This window comes from Malania oleifera, chromosome 4 (assembly GCF_029873635.1).
Source record: "Malania oleifera isolate guangnan ecotype guangnan chromosome 4, ASM2987363v1, whole genome shotgun sequence".
NCBI classification, from domain to species: Eukaryota; Viridiplantae; Streptophyta; class Magnoliopsida; order Santalales; family Ximeniaceae; genus Malania; species Malania oleifera.
In genome coordinates, this window is record NC_080420.1 from 107,110,871 (window position 1) to 107,132,939 (window position 22,069).

The 22,069-nt window shown below is 34.7% G+C and overlaps 1 protein-coding gene across 2 annotated transcripts; it reads right to left on the bottom strand.

Moving 5' to 3' along the window:
• Positions 1-1,219: 1,219 nt before the first annotated feature.
• On the bottom strand, positions 1,220-20,069 carry LOC131153069 (pre-rRNA-processing protein TSR2-like). Of its 2 annotated transcripts, none has more exons than XM_058105103.1 (5): positions 19,760-20,069; positions 18,431-18,522; positions 9,503-9,613; positions 7,484-7,669; positions 1,220-1,390 (listed from the first exon to the last, which is right to left on the bottom strand). In XM_058105103.1, exons 1-4 carry the CDS (start codon positions 19,983-19,985, stop codon positions 7,484-7,486), a joined length of 615 nt encoding a protein of 204 aa, XP_057961086.1. In that variant the 5' UTR covers positions 19,986-20,069; the 3' UTR covers positions 1,220-1,390. The 2 variants fall into 2 exon arrangements, with proteins under 2 accessions (XP_057961086.1, XP_057961087.1); XM_058105104.1 differs by lacking the exon at positions 1,220-1,390 and adding an exon at positions 3,567-3,795.
• Positions 20,070-22,069: the final 2,000 nt, after the last annotated feature.

Sequence of the window (22,069 nt, forward strand, 5' to 3'; positions counted from 1 at the left end):
ATGAATTATGGAAAAAATTAGAGGGTCTTTATGTTAGAAAATCAGCTACAAATAAAGCTTTTCTTTTTCAAAAATTGGTGAACTTGAAATATAAAGATGGTGGTCTTATTACCGAACATTTGAATGAGATAAAAAAATATTATCAATCAACTTGCTACTATGAAAATAGTTTTTGATTATTAGTTGCAGGCCCCAATGCTTCTTAACTCTTTGGCAGAAAGTTGGAAGACTTTGGTTGTGACAGTTAGTAATTTGGCTCCCGATAGAATTGTTAATATGAACCAAGTAACTAACAGCTTGTTGAATGAAGAAATTAGAAAAAAAATCAGTTGGCTCTTCTCATTCAAAGGCACTTGTGACAAAAACCAGGGGAGAGGCAGAAGCAAAAGCATATCTTCTCACTGTAATGATAAATCAAAAGGCCAGTCAATCTAGCTCAGTTTTGAAAAAGGATATTGAGTGTCACTATTGTCATAAAAAGAGACATATGAAGTCAGAGTGTAAAAAAATTGAAATTCAAGGAGCAAAACAAAGAGAAAATTTTGAAACAAAGCATGAAGACACAACTTCAGTTGCATCTGATGGTGATCTTATGATTGTTTGTGATGAAAGTTGTATTAATTTGACAAGTCAAGAGACTTATTGGATTATTGATTCCGGTGCGTCATTCAATGTTACTTCTCGGGAAGATTTCTTCACTTCCTATTCCAAAGTTATGGAGTTGTTTGGATAGGGAGTGAAGGTTTGTCAAAAATTGTTGGCATGGGAAATGTTTGTTTGGAAACAAATCTAAGATGCAAGTTGGTGCTCAAAGATGTGAGACGTGTACCCTACATTCGGCTAAATTTGATATCTACCAAAAAGCTTGATGATGAAGGATTTGACAACCATTTTGGTGATGGAAAATGAAAGCTCCCAAAGGGTAATTTGGTGGTGGCTAAAGGTAAGAAGACTAACACACTTTACATTATGCAAGGTAAAATTGGTAATGATGTTGTGAATGCAATTAAGAGTCACCATTCCACCGATTTGTGGCTTAAGCGGCTTAGGCACATGAGTGAAAAAGGAATGCATTTTTTGTTTAAAAAGAAGCTTCTACTCATGATGAAATGTAACGCCTCGAACCCACCAAGTGGGGCTCGAAGGTTACGTGTTTTATTCACTTGTTTCTGATACCATACACCACAATCATGCAGCAGAAATAAATATACAACCTCAATTTAAATACCAGAGTCTATCTATAAACCCCGAAAACAACTACATTCATCTGTTTATATTACATCCTAGTATTTAAGAAACATAAACTATACATAAACAGTTCTTACATTCACCCCAAAATTTACCAAAATACTACCCTGCCCGGAGCTCTAAGCTCGATCACTTGATGGACCTGAAAATGTAATCATTTGCTAGGGTGAGACACATCTCAGTAAGGAAGAATAAATCATAACAGTGTGTGGCAAATTGTTTAAATAATATAAAATATATAATCATTTGTAATTCACTATCAATAGCAACTGAGAAAACACATCATTAATAACATCACTAGCATCTGATATCAAACACACATACATAATTATTTTTAGTGATAATTCCCGAGAATAAGGAAGTTTACCCGCTCATACAAGTAGTTTCCCTCTACTCTAATACTAATATCAGGGCACTCACCTTACTCAGTAAGCCCTCGGATTATGTATTCAGGTAAAGTCTAGGAAAATAAAGAAGATTACCTGCCCATACAAGTAGCTTCCATCTGCTCTGGTACCAACTAAAAATTACCAAGGCACTCGCCTTCCTCAGCAAGGCCTCGGGTGGAGAATTTTACTTTGCTATAAATACTTTTGTAATTAAATTTACATGCATCCAATGCTAATCATTTCACAAAGATCCTCGTATATACACATATCACAACCAATCCACACATGATACACGCACACTTCATTCACACCCACACAAGGTCCATATCCACGCAAGAAATACACTGGACTCACATCCACACAGGATACACGGTCTACACAAGACTCGCATCCACGTAGAATATGACATGGCTCACACATGCACCACTCTAGCTTCTGCAACACATGGCTCACACAGACACCACTAATCACTAATATCAATTCCCATGACCTACCCGTAGTATATCAGCAAAACAACCTCCTCAAGCCTACCAATGCTCTACCCCAATATATAATGACAATATACAAACTCCTCAAGCCTGTCGTATATCGTGATTATATCTAAGCAATATAACAAACTCCTCAAGCCTGTCAACGTTATATTGTGATACACACGAATAATCACACAAAACAATCCATTCACACACATCACATTATTCATCACAACAATCACACAGAGACAGTATTCATAACCAATCCAAATTCATAAATAAACTGTATCCATAACCAGCCATTTAAATTATAAAAGTTGTATTCCTGCCACACAATTTATTTTCCATATACATATATATATACATTTTTTATATATCAAAAGTCATTATTTTTCTAAATGTCTAACTGTTTAGATAAATCATACCTATATATATATATATATATATATATATATATATATATATATATTTGTATACTCAAATTAACCAGTTTAAAATTTAATAAAAAACCTACTATAATTAATTCCCCTTACATGGTTTCCTAGATTATGCCCACAAAGACCTCAAATGATGTCCACGGCACTCACCCGATTCCTAATTCAAAACCCAAGTTTATCAATTCAAATCTCAATAAAACGCTATTTTATCATTCCCTAGGCCCTATATACTCCATATTAATAATAAAACTTAAAATACCCTAATTTTGGGATGGTGCCCCAGACCCTCAAACTGAAAATCTACTCCGCATAGGTTGCAGAGAATCTTCCTAGGAATCCCGTGGTGATTCCTAATTGTCAATCCGAGCTAATCGGAGCTGGAATCGAAGAGAGAAAGGAGAGAGAGCTGTGGGTTTGGAAGAGAGAGAGAGAGAGAGATTTCGTTTTGTTAAATAAAATGATACCCTCGGTTTCCTTTATAGCATCAGTTTTCTCTGACCCTCAAAAAATCGTCGCTAGTTTTCTATTTAACCGGCCCTATTTTTACCATTTACCAGTTACCGTTCCACAGCAACTCCAAAACCGTCGCCGGTTTTCTATCTCCTCTAGAAAATCGTCGTCAATTTTCTCCTTAATCGGGCCAAAAACTTCTTTTTCCCATTTATTTTATTATTTCATTTTCCTGGGTCTCTACATGAAAGGTACTCCTCTTAAAGCTTGTGTTCATTGTTTGGCCAATAAGTAACATAAAGCTCATTTTCATACAAAGTTTGTTACTAAAATATCTAATGTTTTAGATTTGATACATTTCGATATATGTCATCCTTTGAAAGTTAAGTCTCATGGTGGTACACTTTATTTTGTTACTTTTATTGATGATTATTCAAGAAAAGTTTGGTTTTACACTTTGAAATCTAAAGATCAAGTATTAGATGTGTTTAAGCATTTTCAGGTCAAAGTTGAAAGGGAGACCGGAAAGAAGGTGAAATGTGTGCGCTCGGATAATGGTGGAGAGTACATTGGCCCATTTGATGCATATTTTTATAGCCAAGCCATTGGACATCAAAAGACCGTCAATAAAAACCCCTTAACAAAATGGAATTGCCGAAAGAATGAACCGTACCATACTGGAGAGAATGAGATGTATACTCTCTCATGCGAAATTGCCAAAATTATTTTGGGGTGAAGCAATGAGGACGGCGGTGGACTTGATTAATTTGTCTCCTTCAACTCCTCTACTTGGTAAAGTTCCTGAAAAAATTTGGAAAGGTAAGGATGTCACTTATGATCACTTGAAAGTGTTTGGTTGTTGTGCATTTGTTCATATTCCAAAAGATGAAAGATCTAAACTTGATGACAAGACAATGCAATGTATTTTTCTTAACTATGGGCATGATGAATTTGGATATAAATTGTGGGATCCGGTTGAAAAGAAAGTTGTTAGAGGTCAAGATGTTGTATTTTTTGAAGATCAAACAATTGAAGATTTTGGCACGGTTGAGCAACAACAATCTAATGGGAATGCTTTTGTAGACTTAAGAGTCACCTTCTCCACCTTTAGCACATGATGAATATATGGAAGATGTTCTTCCACTTCTTGAAGATGTTGGAAATGATGAAATTCCTAGTAATGTTGAAAATGAAAATGAGGGAGAGCAACAAGTTCAAGAGCAAGCTCCATTGAGAAGATCTTTAAGAGAGTCAAGACCTTCAACTAAATATCCTTCAAGTGATTATGTTACTCTAACGGATCAATGGGAGCTCGAAAGCTATCAAGAAGTCATGAACCATGAAAATAAATCTGAATGGATAGAGGTTATGCAAGAAGAAATGAAGTCTATAGTTGACAATCATAATTATGATTTGGTTAAACTTTGTCCATAGTTGACAATCATAATTATGATTTGGTTAAACTTTCTCCTGGAAAGAAAGTTTTGAAAAATAAATGGGTGTTTAGGTTGAAAAATGATGGAAATAATCTTCAGTACAAGGCTAGGCTTGTGGTAAAAGGCTTTGGTTAGAAAAAGGGAATTAACTTTGATGAGATATTCTCACCAGTTGTGAAAATGTCATCTATTCGGGTTGTTCTTGGCATGGCGGTAAATTTGAATTTAGAAGTTGAGCGATGTGAAAATCGCTTTCTTATATGGGGACTTAGAAAAGGAAATTTACACGGGACAATCAGAAAGCTTCAAACAAAAGGGGAAAGATAATTTTGTGTGCAAATTAAATAAAATTTTGTATGGACTGAAGCAAGCACCACGGAGATGGTAAAAGAAATTTGATTATTTCATGATTGGTCATGGTTAATCAAAAACCTCTTCGAATGATTGTGTGTTTGTGAAAAAGTTTTCAGATGATATTTATATTATTCTCTATGATACTTATATTATTCTCTTACTCTATGTTGATGATATGCTCATTGTAAGAGAAGACTTCTCCAAGATTAACAAGTTGAAGTTGGAGTTGAGCAAGTCTTTTGCTATGAAAGACTTGGGACCGACAAAGCAAATTCTTGGCATAAGAATTGTTCACGATCGTGGAAATGGGAAATTTGGTTGTCTCAAGAAAAATACATTCAAAAAGTGTTTGAGAGATTCAATATGGATAAAGCAAAACCAATTGGTTGCCCACTTGCTAGTCACTTCAAGCTTAGTATAAAACAAAGTCCTGCAAGTGAGAAAGACAAGGAAGAGATGAAGAAAATTCCTTATGCTTTTGCAGTTGGCTCTTTAATGTACGCAATGGTTTGCACGTATAAGACCGAATTTAGCTCATGTTGTTAGAGTTGTTAGTCGGTTTCTCTCTAATCCGAGAAAAGAGCATTAGTTAGCAGTAAAATGGATTCTTCAATACCTTAGAAGCACTTTGAAGGTGTGTTTGTGCTTTGGAGATAGTAAATCTATGCTCCATGGATTCACGGATGCCGACATGGCCAGTGATGTTAATTCTAGAAAAATCACTTCAGGTTATTTGATGACTTTTGCAGGGGGGGAGCTATGGCATGACAATCAAAATTACAAAAATGTGCTGCTCTATCTACTACGGAAGTCGAGTTTATTACCATTATGGAAGCTTGCAAAGAATTGTTTTGGTTGAAGAGATTCTTGAAAGAGTTGGGTATGGAACAAAAAAGGTATGTTCTTTATTGTGATAGCCAAAGTACAATTCATTTAAGCAAGAATTCTATCTTCCATTCAAAGTCAAAACATATTGATGTTAGATATCATTAGATTCGGGATGTGTTGGATAAGAAATTATTGTAACTTAACAAAATTCACACTGATGATAATGGTTCGAATATGAAGACAAAAGCATTGTCTAGAGACAAGCATGTGAACTGTCAAATTTTTGCCGAATTGGTGGAGATGTCCCCATAAGTCGAGAGGGGGAGATTTGTTGGGTTTCCCTCCTTGTGGGGCCCAATACTTAAATGCTATTCCACTTTTATTACTTTATGGTTGGCTTCCCAGTGCAGTTGTGCTCTGGAACTCCAAAAATCAACTCATGCACGGCAGCCCAAGCTTCGCGTCTGAGGCAACCTCTTCATCTTCCTTCTCCCCACCTAAACATTGAGTACAGTACAGCAAGCAGCCCTCTTCAGTCTCTTTTTTTCCACTGATAGACCCCTCTCACGCCTACGCTGGTTCTTCTCTGCAGCAGCAGCAGGTTGCTACTGCTCCTCACTTTGGCGACTCCAGTTGTGTTATATTATCAACATTTTGGGAGCTTCTAGTTGTGCTCATTTGGTTGGTTCTTTTTTTGGAGCTTTGTTCACAATATATTTTGGTGAGGTCTTTTCATCTTACTGTATTTGTTATATACTTTTGTATATATGTAAGACTCGTGCTTTTTGTATTCATTTTGTACTAATTTTTTGGAGATAGTGGATTTAGACCGCTATGCCCGTGAACGTATTTCAATATTTGAGGGAATTACGTTAAATTTCATGTGTCTCATTTTATTTATTATTTCCATTACTTCATTAATTTACTTGTAGGATTTGTTCGCATATATAATTTTTCCCAACAATTTGAACCATTAAGGGGTGAAAGGTGTTGGTGTGGATGTCGTAGAGAAGAGAGCAAGCGGTGTAGTCGACTTGGAGGGCAGTGTCTGTGGAGTCGAAGCAGCAACGACCATTGGAGAGAGGGAGGTTGGAGGGGCCAAAGTTAGTGCAATTGAACATGTCTACCTTGTCGTTACATAGGAGTTGCATGTGCATGGCGAATATGCCAATGGTGTCGTGGAGGAGGTGTCACTCACCTTGTCAATCAGAGTACAGCGGGGGTTGGGATTTGGTGGGAGGGGAGAGATTGAGGAGTGTGAGTGAGGTTGAGGAAAATTATCAAGGTGGTGGCGGTGGCAGCGGAGGCGGCCATTTGGGGGCGGTTGGGTGGAGGGGGAGCTTGGAAGGGTGTAGTTTGAAGTTTGGAGGTGGGAATTGAAAAAAGCGATAGGTTGGAATGAAACAAATGTGATAGATTAATTTAAAATGAAGAGAGTAGGGAGTAAAGGGGAGAGTGTTAACGATATGTTGTGCATGAGGCTGCTGTAGTTCTGGCATGGGTCATGGCTGCATGCACTCAAGGAGTAGTGTATTATTTAAAAACAGTTCCCAATATAATTTCTCCATAAATACCACTATCGTTTATATATTATTGATCTTAAATAGTTGCTTGTGTAAACAATTGTATTTTTATTTAATAAATATTATGACAAAAGAAGACATCCCGTGAAACTTTAAAAATTTCACAAACCACTCTTAAAATTTATCAAAAAGAAAGACATCCCTTCAAATTTTTAAAACTTCAAAAGAAGTGAAATGCCTTTTTGCCATAGCTCAAAGTCAATGTCTTTTAGCCTTCAATATTATATGCAAGACTTAAAAACATATAAAACAAAACTCGGAAACAGAGCCTGAGAAGCCCAATTTTACCTAGTGCCTTTTACCCCGACTCCGCCTGGAGGAAACCACCACCCATCCCTCTTCTGCTTCAGCCACCTGTTCAGGCATTCCTTCATCAACCTGCATGTCGTCTGTACTTGAACTTGACCGCTTTTGTGGCGCATCAACTATCATATTTGACAAATCATCTTTACCCACGCTTCCCTTGTCCACAACCTGACAGCATGGAAGAAGATGATGAGGCACAAAATAATAATGTCAGTTCAAATTATAAATTCTGTAGTTTAAAACCCAATCAAACCCCACCTAGAAAATCCTAATACTATATTCTCTCATGGTGAAACGTCCACTGCATGTGGCTTTGGAATGCACATGCACCGAGCAAGAGTTCCCTCAAATGTTTATCCACATAATCAAAATCGTGAGCTAATATCTTTAGAAAATACTAAGATTGTGTTTGAGGGCATGGATTACATGCATTGGATTTGGGTTTGTGTATACAATTTTGTGTGCACTTTATCCAAACCCAGTGTCCTGCAAATTTCAAGCACCCTTTCTTACAGGCTATGACACCTTTTGATGCTATGGACAAAGCAAAGAAAAAATTATGCTAGAAAACTCCCATCTCTTTCTTTTCTTTTTGTTTTCCTTTCTCTCTCTTTTTTTTTTTTTTTTTTTTTTCCCTGGTGGATTGAGGAGTAGAAACAAAGTGGCAAAACAGTGAAAACACACTTTTTGCATCCAGTGGAGCAAGAATGACTGCAATTTTTACAGAAGTCACATGATGGAAACAGATTGCATAATAAAAACACTACATATAAAGACCGTGGAGTATTAGCACATAAAAAGAATCCTCAAGATTTCAGTGGGGGTCTGCACCTGGTTGTTTTAAAGTGCTTTTCTGTTTCCCCAATTCTCTCTTCCAGGGGAAAAAAATCTTTTTTTTTCTATTAAAAGAAATACATATGATTCTGATTCAAATTGTGTTCATCTAAAGTAGAAGTTCTGCAATACCAAAGGCTGGTTTAAATGTTTAATTGCCACTGGCTTCAAGAAAAAGTGCGTCATCAATGAAATTTTCTGATGGAAGTTCTTCTTGTATTTATTTTATTCTATTTTGACGATTACCAGACAGGGCATTATGCCTGAAAGAGCACAAAATAGTCCCGTATATGCAATTTTCTTTATCACATGTTTCAACCAATTCATTCATGCATTTCTGATTGACCAACTAGCATAGTTGTTATAGGAAAAATGCGCAGAGCGCACTTGGAGCCTAGGCATGAGCCTTGCTATCATTGAAATTGTGTACCTTATGGGCGTATATAATACATCCTCAATCATTGAAGGATACTAAAACACAATGCCAAAACAAGAGAGTAGAAAATAGAAGAGGAAAAGTAACATCTCACCAGATCCTGAAAGAAGAAGAAAGAAGAGATGGGGGGAAAAGAAGTGATGCAGAGAGAGAGAGAGATTATGAACGTAGAAAAGAATAAGAGAAATGATGCATCAACTACCAGAGAAAAAGTTTAACCTGATCATGGAAGAAAGGAATGAGGTAAAGATGTCTCAGAAAGAATTATCATGACTAATGAGGCAGTAGAAAAAATTATTTCCTTCTTCAGTTTCAAATAGGTAGTAGCCCATAAATTGTTTCGTGCAATGAACTCCATTCAGTTTAAGGGAAATAAGAATTTATTTTAGGAATAATTCGGTTGGCCAAATAACTCTCATCCTGCATCAATTATCCTAGAATAATTTTAATGTTACAAATCTAATTTATGAGCATAGAATTTGCTTACAAGAGAATGCCTGCAAAATGAAACTAGTTGTGCATCAATCTAAGAGATTCACCAGAGTCATCAAATGATGCTTGTCTTCTTCAATCTCTATTCTTTGGAGATTCCCATTAAATAAGAAGCTTAATATCATAAAACAGGTAGAAAGAACAACAAGAGAATAAGAATTGCCAAGACAACTACAAGAAGTTATTTTGATTCATGAAGAAAACAATTTTTTTGGGGAAAGCAGTTTAACAATGAATACCTGTCTAACATGAGAAACAACTCCTCGTGAATTGGCCTCCCTAAGCTTTTCAATGGATTTATAATTTCCTTCCAAACACTCCTCATGCATGACCATTAATTTTTCTGCCACCTGTTTGCATAGAACATATAGAAAATTGGAATATTTAAAAAGGATAAGCAAAATTCGCACCCCAAACTAACCACAAGAGCAGCAAACATAGAACATAGGAACTGGGCATGAAGGAAGGAATAAAAAGGAGTATACGAAGCTGAACAACAATAAATAAAATCATTCAAAAAAAACATCCCAAGCCATTGTTACTTTTCTTTAGTCCATGGCTACAGATTGAAGGTACGCTTATGTTGTACATAGTATATAAATGGCAAAACTTCTTTCCAAAGTAGTATAAATTTCAACATAGAATTAAATAGGTGCAATATTTCCTTGCGTAACACTTGAGATTCTAGACGGCAATCTTTGGCCTATTCAAACTTCAGTAAATTTCACAATCCACACATTCTAAAAAGTTTCAATTCATTACAGCCAGAGGTTCTTGAGCTGGTGAAATTAATAATTAATGCTGAACATTATTTCAGAAAATTCAAAAAGAAATAAGGGGATAGCTAAGACTGAGGATCAGGAATATATTGTATCCATTTTCATCATCAATGTCCCACCCATCATCCAAGTAGAGCACAAGAATAAAAAAGAATCCCCGGACCACAAGACTCCCCATTTTGCAGAAGTAGAGAGAGGGTCGTCACAGTGAACACAAACTCAACCCTGCTTTTATGCAGAGAGGTTATCACCTTGGATTAGAAGCCATGACCAACAAATTACAAAAGAGCAACCTTACCGTTGATCCAAGGCCTGCACTCAAGCAGAGCACAAGAATGGAATTCATAAAATAAGAAAATAATGGTTTACACATTTAAGTGCAGCACCGAATACAAACTGTTGTAGGATCAATATGTAGAAACACAACATCAAAACTCTTAATGTACCCATAAACTCACCCATGCTTAATATAAAAAACTTTAGCAGCTACAACGAATAATATGGCCTGAATTATGGAACTGTGTAAAGGAAAATTCAAAAGATCATCCAAACAACATCTAATCTAGAGATGGCAGACCAAATTAGCTGGCAAAGCTGAAATGTGATCAACACTGCAGGTAAAGGTGTAGCTTGCCCAGGGATCAAAAAGAAGAGGTGAGGTGCAGGCATGCAGCCAAAAGGCATCACCTGGGTGCAGCCAAGGTGATCTCCCCCAAGTGCTGTTCAGGCAGGATCCTGGGTGAGTTTTGGGCAGCTAAGGCGCTCAAGTCATTTGCATTTTATTTATTTTCTACTTCATTTTTCTGTCCCTTACTATAATTAATTTCGTTGAAAAAGTTTTGAGGGACTTTTTACTCATTTCGGAGAGTAATTTTCTCAAATTAAGGAAACCAGCGGCTATTTTCCTTCTTTAGGATCTTGTGTTGCGGCAAAAGAGCACCCTTTATAAACAAAGCATCTTAGGGGCCATTTGGTATCACCCTCAAAAATTAAGAAAATGAAAACCAGAAATAAAACTAAAAACCAGAAACAAAAACTAAAAGTTGAAATGGTTAATAATAATATAACTAATACAAATTAAAATTTTGAATAGATAAATGCTCAGTTTTGCCTATTTTATTTACTTATTATTTTTAAAACTCACTTTTTAGTGCTACAAGCATAAATTTATTGTACAAGAAAACTGAAAAAGAGTAAATATTTTTTTTAAATGACCTTTTTTGTCAGATTTACAGAAATTGTATGGTTTTTTATTTCAATTATAGTTTCAATTCAGTCATTTTATTTTTATTTTGTCTAAAAATTATGTATAAAAGAATGATTTAATTCACAATAGTTTATTCGCATATAAAGTATTATGACAAGTTGCCAAATCAACTGAAAACCATAACGCTTGTTTTCGGTTTTAAAAAATAAAAAGTTAAAAACCAGCAGGTAAAAACAAATACAGTTTCTTCACTGTATAGATACAAATATGAAACTGAAAATAGAAATCCCACCAATCAGATCATTGCAGTATTTCAGGACTTTCTGTTCTGCACAACACTTCACAAAACGTATGATATACAAATTTTGTTTTTTTAAACAACAGTTAAGGCAGCATTTTTTATTCTTTTTGAGCTTGTGTCAGAGCAACAACATCATCATTCATAAATAAAACATCATAGAGCATGTATAATATGAAATTTATATTTTAAATGATAGTATTATCTATTTTATGATGTTTTGTAGTGATCTGACCATTAGTCAATTTTTCAAATAAAAAAAATTATTACTTCTTAAAGCTAGCACCTCACTTTACTCAGGCATAGGGGTGTACCAAATACCCAAAAACAAAAAACGGACCAAAACTTAACTATTTAAAATTCCAGTTCAGTTCTCTGGTTTTGGGTTTCAAAAATATAAAATTAAAAAAAAAAAAAAGTTTTCAGTTTAGGTTTTGATTTTACATGGTAACCGAACCAAAAACTAATTTATAAATATATACTTTTTATTCACTTTCATATATTAGTACACATTATTTTTATTACTTTGCTGAATTATGGACAATTCAAGGTATAATTACGTTTTTTATTTGGGGTTAGAGTGGGAACATGGGAAAAAGGGATGGGTGGAAGTTTTGTAGAGAAGGGGCAGGCCCCCCACCAAGCTCATTTTCTATATGTAGCAAAGGGATGAGTGAAGACAAGCGCCCACTGCACCCAGCCACTTCTGTCTACTGTTGGGACAAATTGTCCCACATTGCCTAAAAGGAATAAGGAAAGAGTTAGAAGACCCTTCCTCCTATTGTAAAAACCCAACCCCACCCCTCACTTTTTCGTGGGCTCTATCAAATGCTTCCATGTCTGTAGAACTAGTAGAGGCTTCATTGCAATAGAGGTGATCTAAACCCCACAATTTGACCCATGGACTGATTAACAATCTATTGCGCTTTGGTTCCACTTGGACCCGTTGGACCAAATATTTTTAAATTTTAAAACTCTTGAAAAGCCAACGAGACTAAACAACACCAAACAGATAGAACCATTAACCAGTTTAATGAGTTCTCAATTTGGATTCAGTCCACCAATTTAAAAACCAAGCATTTCTGTTTGGTTATCAGTTTTGGACAAAATCAAACCAAGTACAGCCCTGTTCAGGCAAGGGCCTAGAGTCTCAAGCAAAAGGGGTTATTGGCACTTAAGCATGCCTTGTCATTTTACAACACTCAGAAAAACCAATACAAAGAGGATGAGGCAATGTCCTATTTTTCACTTTGTTGTCCTTTGCAAGAAGCAAAATACTCTAGAAACAAGAAGATTGGGTTTGTTTCAACCATTAGCTGTAGAGAACATAGTAATTCCTTCACAGTGAAGTCTGACACTATCACATCAAACGATATCAAAATGCAACTGATGGGTTTCATGTGACTAATGCCATTGTGAAGCAAGAGTTTTGAAAGTGCTCCAAATTGTATTAAAGTGCTTCACAATTTTAAAATGTAGAGAGTCATCTTTAGAGACGTGGGAAGGTGTGGAGATGGATATGGGTCATCTCAAATTATATGCACCTTTATTTTACTCAAAAAGACCCAAAATTTTCGCTGGCTTAAAGTTGCCAAGCCATAATTAGAGTGATGTTGAAAGCTATTTTCGACATAATTTAGACTGAACTTTACAATGGTTTGTTTGGGATATGAATTTGAAACTCTGTATTTAAACTCAGGAATCCAAATACAAATGCACTATTTGCATTTTGTTTTGAAGGAGAGAATTTGGATTTACAATGGATTCATAGTGTATTTCAATCTACCAAATACTTGAATTGGAAATCACCTATAAACCTATGAATTTCAAATAAAAATTCCTCAATCAAACAGGACCAAATCATTTGTGTCGCCCAGAATTGTTGAGCGGAAACTAAACTAGAGAACGAACACAGGCTTTTCTTGAGCTGCCTTCATAGCAGAAGCTCCAAAGTTTAGGTAAGGATTCATCTTCTTATTACTCTTCTCCTCCTTGATTCCTCTCCTCCTTCATCAAGGGTTTCTCTTTTACACATATGCACGCATTCACACTATCTTTTCATTTTGTTTGGTTGAAATCTTAGGGCTATTGTTTGTTCTGGAACTATTTCTAGGTGGAAAATATTTCATAGATTGTTTCTTTTTATTTGATTTGTGTTGGCCGATGCCCGGGTCTGTTTTCTCTCATTTGATTTATGTTTTGATTCTTGCTATTTAGGAGATTGTTTGGATATTTTGAAATTTGAGGCCCAGTTCGGATTTTGAAAGGCATTTTGGTTGGCTTTAATCAATTTGTGTTTTGATAGTTGACCTAATTAGTTGTTAGTTGGGAATCAGTGATCTAGGTCAAAATGCTTGAGGCAGAAAATAAATTGGCTGGCTAGTTTGCGGAGGTTCCTGCATTCTGATACCGTGCAGCATGTCAATTTAGGAAAAAATTTTCAAACTGTTAAAGGTTATTTATGCCTTCTAGTATTATTATTAATTGTGATAGTACGTTAATTAATGAGTTAGTAGGGGTATTATTGTCATTAGAATGTATTTAATTTGTATTATAGAGGGAGGGACCTATCTTCAAGTTAGGCCATTCATTTTAATCAAATCTTATGATTGTCAACACCTTACAACACCCAGTCACTGAGTGCTTCTGAGCTCAATGAGTCTCTTCCTTTGCCTAATCTTCCAAATTCTGCTTTGTTGTCCTTGCCCAACCAACCATATGAGTCTCCATGTATTACGATTCCTTCTCATCATCTTGATCATCCTAATTTGTAAGCGTATTCACAACGGTCACTCCAAGGCAGAGAGTCCCCTCTAGCTTCTACTACCACGCCTTCAATTTCCTCGTCTGATGATCATACTCCCTATGATGTTGATCCTCCTATTGCTATTCGGAAAGGTAAACGCACATGTACTCAATATCCTTTTTCCAACTATGTTTGTTATGACTCCTTACCACCCTCCTATTATTGTTTTGTTACTACTCTATCATCTCCACCATTCCTAAATCTCTTTTAGAAGCCTTAACTCATTTTGGGTGGAGGGATGCTATCATTGAAGAGATAAATGCTTTACATGACAATGGTACTTGGCACTTGGTACCTCTTCCTCCGGACAAGTCTGTAGTTGGTTGTCGTTGGATTTACACTGTGAAAGTCAATCCTAATGGTTCCATGGCTCATCTAAATGTTTGTCTTGCTACTAAGGGATACACTCAAGTGTTTGGTATGGATTATTGTGATACTTTTTCTCTAGTTGCCAAGCCTACATCGGTACGTTTGTTCATCTCCTTGGCTACTATTTGTCATTGATCTCTACATCAGTTAAATGTGAAAAATGTCTTCTTGCATGGTCACCTTGACGAGGAGGTTTAAATGAAGCAACCACCTGAGTTTGTTACTCGGGGGGAGCTAGGCTTAGTGTTTCGACTCAAGAAGGCTCTATATGGTTTAAAAGAGTCTCCCAAAGCATGGTTTGCTCGCTTCAGTGTTGTAATACTTGAGTTTGGTCTTCAATGGTGTGTTGTGGATCATTCCGTGTTTTATCATCATACTTCATCAGGTATGATCCTTTTTACTGTTCATGTGGATGAATTGTTATAAGAGGTGATTATGATAAAGGTAACCATAGTATCAAACCTTTTCCATAGACTAAGTTTTAGACCAAAGATTTGGGACCGTTGAAATACTTATTGGGTATAGAAGTATCTAGAACTTGTATGGGAATTGTTTTGTCACAGAGGAAGTATGTTCTTGATCTTGATCGATTGGATGAAACTAGATTATTGGGATTTAAACTTGTTGATACACCCATGGATCCTAACAGCAAGTTAGTGTTGGATATGATAGATTTGCTACCTAATCCAGAACAATACCGAAGTCTTGTTAGAAAGTTGAATTATCTCACAGTCACTCAATCGGATATATCTTTTGCAACAAGTGTTATGAGTCAATTTCTACATTCTCTGAGAACAAGTCAAGAATACAGTAATTCACATCTTAAGATATCTCAAAGGTGCATTGAGGAGAGGTCTTTTATATCATAATCAAGGTCACACTTATATCCATGGATATACATATGCAAAATGGGCTCAGTCGCCTTCCGACCAGATATCCACAACCGGGTATTGTATCTTGATTAGTGGTAATTTGGTTTCTTGGAAGAGTAAGAAAAAAACTGTGGTGGCAAGGTCAAGTGCTAAATCAGAATATAAAGTTGTGGCTCACACTATTTGTGAACTTTTCTGGTTAAAGAACATGTTGGAAGAATTGGGTATTTCTCATTCTCAGCCTAAGAAGTTGATGTGTGACAATCAAATTGCTCTTCATATTGCCTCCAACCCGGTCTTTCAGAGCAGACAAAGCACATTGAAGTTGGTTGTCACTTTGTTCAAAAGAAACTAGTGCAAAAGCTCATTACTACCGCTTATGTGAAGTTGGATATGCACCTTGCTGATTTGTTTACCAAAGCATTGGGAGGTGTGCTCTTGTTAAATTCATTTGTAGCAAGTTAAGAGCATATGACATTTATGCTCCAACTTGAGGAGGGGTGTGAGAGGTTATTTATGTCTTTTAGTATTATTATTACTATTAAGTGTGTTAGTATGTTAAATAGTGAGAGTTAGTAAGGGTATTCTTGTCATTAGAATGTATTCAATTTGTATTAAAAGTAGGAGAGACCTATCTTCAAGTTAGGTAATTCATTTTAATCAAATCTTAACACAAACATGGAGTGAGTTGTGTTGCGTATGTTCCCATCGTCCTTCTATACATACACACAAAAAATAAATGTTGTTTTCATTGATAATACAACTTTTTTATATTGGATCAGACAACTTTTTTTATATTGGTAATTTGGTATGCATGTGTAAGGGCAAAGCCAAAGTAACCCAAAGCCAATCAAATGCTATTGCATGAACTCAAGCTTGTGCCTTCCAACAAGTATTTGAATTTTGAGGTGGTATTGACTAAATAAATAGATTTATTACAATATTATTTGTCATTTTTTATTTTCAATTGCTGTGTGAGGACTTCAAGCCCTTGACAAATATTTCGTCTGTCCTTGTTAAATTCAATATCATAAGTCATACACCAAAATATTATAGCTAATCCGGCACCACCTCTACATACTTTCCAACTAACAAAACAAAAGGCAAGTTTGAAAGTAAGAGATCATACCTGCATATTCCAAGTGAGAAAAAAAAAAAGAAGTTTGAAAGTAATAAATTTCACGCCTCCACCTCTTAAGGTATAATTTTTCTTATTTCTTGGACTATGCTCGTTATTTTGGGTGCTGGGCAAACACTACAAATGGCCGGTGAACTTTTCTCTTGCCACTGTACTACTTAACGTTTAGGACTATGCTTGTTATTTTGGCCCAAAAACCACAATACCCCTGGCCCACTAGCTCACTCAGTTTTCGAGATTCTTGTGACAAGAAATGAAGTAGCAAAAACAGCACAAAATATCAAAGGTTAATGCTCCACTTTTGATTTACTCACCAAGTGCAGGATAATAGATGCAGATACTTATTTTTTGAATCTGCATTAGTGTTTTTGTCTGTTTGAAGCACTGAACAATGGCTGCTCTTGCTTCACTTGCCCCACTCTCTTCCCCATCTTCTTTACACCCTAAAATCCATTTCTCACCAATTGCAGGATATATAATAATATGTCACATATTATATATAATTATAATGCATTCAAATCTCTGAGATATTACTTATAAAGGTTCTTTCCGGGTTCATATTTGCACCAAAGCATATCTCTGATACCTAAGGCAACTAAAACATGGTCAATTATAAAGGGATACAGTGGTTTTTTGGCATCAATACGGGCTCATTATTTCAGGGTCTTTTGGGGTTTATTGCTGTCAGATATTCAAAGGAATTGGGTAGCAGCACTCATGCAACTTTCCGGTTGTGGATTTTTGGTACATTGAGGACACCATGTCCTCTTACATTATAATGGGATACAGTGGTTTTTTGGCATCATTACGGGCTCATTATTTCAGGGTCTTTTGGGGTTTATTGCTGTCACATATTCAAAGGGATTGGGTAGCAGCTCTCATGCAACTTTCCGGTTGTAGATTTTTGGTCCATTGAGGACACCATGTCCTCTTACATTATATATTCTCTTTTTCTTAACACAATTTTCACTTAAAAAATAAGATTGTTCTTGTAGCACCAAAGTGAGTTTTTTTTTTTGAAGTGTAATGATTAGAAATATTGACCAAGCTTTCTGATTTTTGGTTTTTAGTTTTTGTTTCTAGTTTTCGGTTTTCATTTCTGGTTTTAATTTTCATAATTTTTTATGGTATACCAAACAACCTCTCAGATCTCATAATGAAAAACTCTGAAGAAGAATTTAGCTTTGCATCTAGTTTTTTATTTTGTTTTTTTCTCCTGTTTTTTGTATTATTAGAACTTTTGATCTTTTAACACTTAGGGCCTAGGGGTCATATTTCCTTCTTCATTTCATCTAGATAAATCATATGAAAGACGACAAGTCATAGGATTCATTTGAAAATTTCTCAACAGGCTCAAAGGAGGTGGGTGCACAATACAGACATCATTACAATTCACAATTCAAAAAGAAGGAACGAAAAATGAAATGAAACAAAATGAAATCATAGCAGGAAGTCAAATATAGAACATTGAATGAAAGCTAAACCAAAATAATATATTGGTGTAACAGGTCTGGAAGCTGGAATGGCATAGTTCCTTCCACCCAATGATGCAACACAGATTAATATGCTATCTAGCATCTAGATTTCCAAACTCTCTGAGATGAAAACAAAGGTATCAACAGCACTCATACACTCCCCCATCACAAAATGCATGCATTGTGAGATTTCAGGCAAGAAAGTAATGTAAAGAGGCCATACCTCCTCAGTGCTGCCATCCTCAATCTCCGTTTTGAACAAGGAAACCATATTTTCATCAAGCATGTCTTCTAAATCATCAATATACAATGGCTCTGATATGGAAACAAATACTTAAACTCAAAAATAATGGACATATTGCTGAAAACCCAATTATATCAGATGAGTGTACAATTCAATAATTAAAGTATGATTGCAATAAAATCAATCATGCAACTGCAAAAGAAATAAACATTAGAGAACAGAAAATAAAAATATGAATTATAACCTACGCAGTAAAACATGAATATTAAGGAACTAGAGCATATATATATATATATATATTATACCAACTACAATAACAGAATCTATCAAACGTCAGATACGGTAAAAAAGAACAAATAAAGTTCCTAATGAGATGCCAAATTACCGTATTCTTGCTTTCTTGTCATACCTGTAGATCAAAAGAGCTCAAAAAGAAGCTAATTGCTCAACTTAATGTACATGTTGAATAAAATACAATATCAATTAATAAAATATATAAGGAAAAAAAATCCTATGTGAATTAATATAATGTATATCTATAGTGAAATAGCATTACAACAGAATATAAAACATGTTCTATTTTAATTTTCTCCACAAAATGTTCTTACTCGTAAGGGAGAAAAAATAGGAACCAATAAGAAAAAAGGCATAAGTTTATTTACAAATGCGTGAAAAAATCTTTAGCACCAACTTTTTCAGGAGTGCCTAAAGTTAATTACCACACAGCATAAAAAATTTCTATCTAGAGAAGCAAAGAAAAAAGGTATTCCTCTTCAATAGTTTTCACAATTTAACATTTTTCCTTCCATAATCTAAATTCTGATGAAAAAAATAAACAGTGAGTCTCTGGGCATAACTCAGTACCTAAGCTGTTTTAGACCAATCACACATGAAAATCACACTTTCCCAGTGAAATCACAAAATTAAAGAGTCAATTTGCAAGATAAGAGAAACAAAAATTATAAAAATAGTTCATGACCTACAAATAAACGACAAGATGGCAACCCAACTGATGGTTCATGAAAGTTAAAAGTGTAAAGTTCTTGGTTAGTTCAACCAAAATAGATGTTTTTAGTCTATATCGATTAGAATCATGTCCAAATAGGGATTCACTAAATCATAGACGAAATTCGCTATTTACACCAAAAATCCAACAAAATTTACTGAATTTTATCATAAAATCGAATAAATCGAATCAAGTATCAATTAAAAGCAAAAGGTTAAAATCCCAGACAAGTATTAAAGTCAGAAACTTCACAAAGAATTTTTGCTTCTTTAAAAACTCTCAAGCGATATACGCCATGATACCTTTGGATTGGGTGAACCAAGAGAAGATGACGGAGGAGAATAGCTCGGACTTGCGGGCAGAATTATGGCCGCCCCACTCGTTGTGGACAGCGATCTGAAGTGCAGACCACCGAAGAAGTAGCAAATCTATGCCTTCTTTAAGCTGGGTAACAGCATCAGCTGAAAGCTGAAGCTGAAACGCCATGAGAGCACCTGCTTCTCTGTTGCCGTTCCCGTATACCGTCATGCTCCCAGACTCCCTCTGTATAGAACCCTAATTAGACCTGCCAAAACGAATCGGGTCCGCTAATCCGTGGCAAATTAGACGGATTATCAGGTGAAGAAATTATAATCCATTCATTAAAGTGGCGAATTAGGTGGATTTAGGTCGGATAATCCATAACAAATGGCGGATAATTCATCATTCTCAAATATAATTTTAATATTATTTTATTAATAATTTATTGTGTCATAACAATTTAAGTTGTATACGACAACTTGCGATTATTTTGTGTATTAACTTTTCTGGTAACTATATTAATCATTCAATCGTTTCTACTAATTAACAACTCCTAATTCATGCAAGTAAAACTATAAGCATTAAAACATAATAAATTAGTCCCAATTCAATTCAAAATAGAAACTCAAATCATGTGACTTATGTGAGTCTCTCTAAAATATGAACATTATAATTATTTTTAAAGCACGCGACTTTCTTTAAACACAGCTATTTTTAAATCAAAACTATCAACAAACTAAAAAAATCTTAATAATCCCTCGAATCTAATATTATTATCAATTAATATTGTTATTTTTTTTTATATAACATTAGTTGTGATTTAAATTGACAGTTTGCAAAACTAATAGTTAGATAAGTTCAAGAACATAGAGATAAAAATGTAAATCAAAGAAGCCTGCACCTCAGAAAATTAATTTTTAAGCTTAAGGTTTTTAATGAAACGTACTTATAGAATAATGAGGCATATATGCATTATTGTATGTATGTATTAATAAAAATGTATGATATAAATTATGATATTTTTTAGTAAAAGAATATTAAATATTTTTATTATATATTTATATTGTCTTCAAAAAACTAATTGGGTGGGGGAGAAAGTTAGAGAAGTCGATAAATCAAGATTTAAACTTTGGTACACTGGAAAAGAAAAACATAAGAATGGAGTAGACATTATTATAGACAAAAACTTAAAAGATAGCATTGTGCATGTAACTAGAGTGAGGGATAGAATTATAAAAATCAAGATGGTAATAGGACAAGAGATAATAAATATCATTAGTACTTATGCTCCTCAAGTTTGGAAAGATATGGATAGTATTATACAAGGCATACTAGGGACTGAGAAAATATTTATAGGAGGAGATCTGAATAGACACGTTAGAAGAGATAATAAAAAATATGAAAGGATACATAGAGAATATGGATATGGAGACAAAAATGAGTCTGGGAAGATGATCTTAGACTTTGCTATGTCATATGATTTTAATATAATGAATACTTACTTTAAGAAGAGAGAAGAACACTTAAAACGTTTAAAAGTGGACAAAATAGAAGTCAAATAGATTTTTTATTAACTAGGAGGGTAGATCATTTATCATGCAAGGATTGTAAAGTTATTCCAGATGAAAACCTAACCACATAACATAGAGTCTTAGTGTTAGATATATGTATTAAAAAATGGAAGAAAAAAGATAAAATAATCCAGTGTAAGAGAACTAGATGGTGGAACCTAAAAAGAGAAAATATAATAAAATTTAAAGATGAAATGATCAAAGATGGGGATTGGACCTTAGAGGATGGGATAGATACAAATACTCTTTGGAATAGATTAGGTAACTCTATTAAAAAGATAGCAAATGAGATTTTAGGTGAATCAAGGGGAAAATTCTCAAATAGCAAAGAAAGTTGGTGGTGGGATAAAAATATACAAAAAATCATAAAGAGAAAATGAATTTGGTATAAAATGTGACAAAAATGTAGAAACAGAGATAACTTTAAAAAATATAAGGAGGCAAAAAAAGATACAAAAAGGATCATTAGTGAAGCTAAATATAGATCATTTAATAGTTTGTATGATAGATTAGGTACAAAAGAAGGGGAAAGAGATATATTTAAACTTGCTAAAGCTAGAGAAATGAAGAGCAAGGACTTAGAAAATGTAAAATGTATAAAAAGTGAGGATGATATTGTCTTGGTTAAAGATTAAGATATTAAAGAAAGATGGCGAAGTTACTTTAGTAAGTTATTTAACAAAAACTAAATAGAAGGCTTAAACTTAGAATTGTCAAATAAGGAAATGACTAAAAATATAA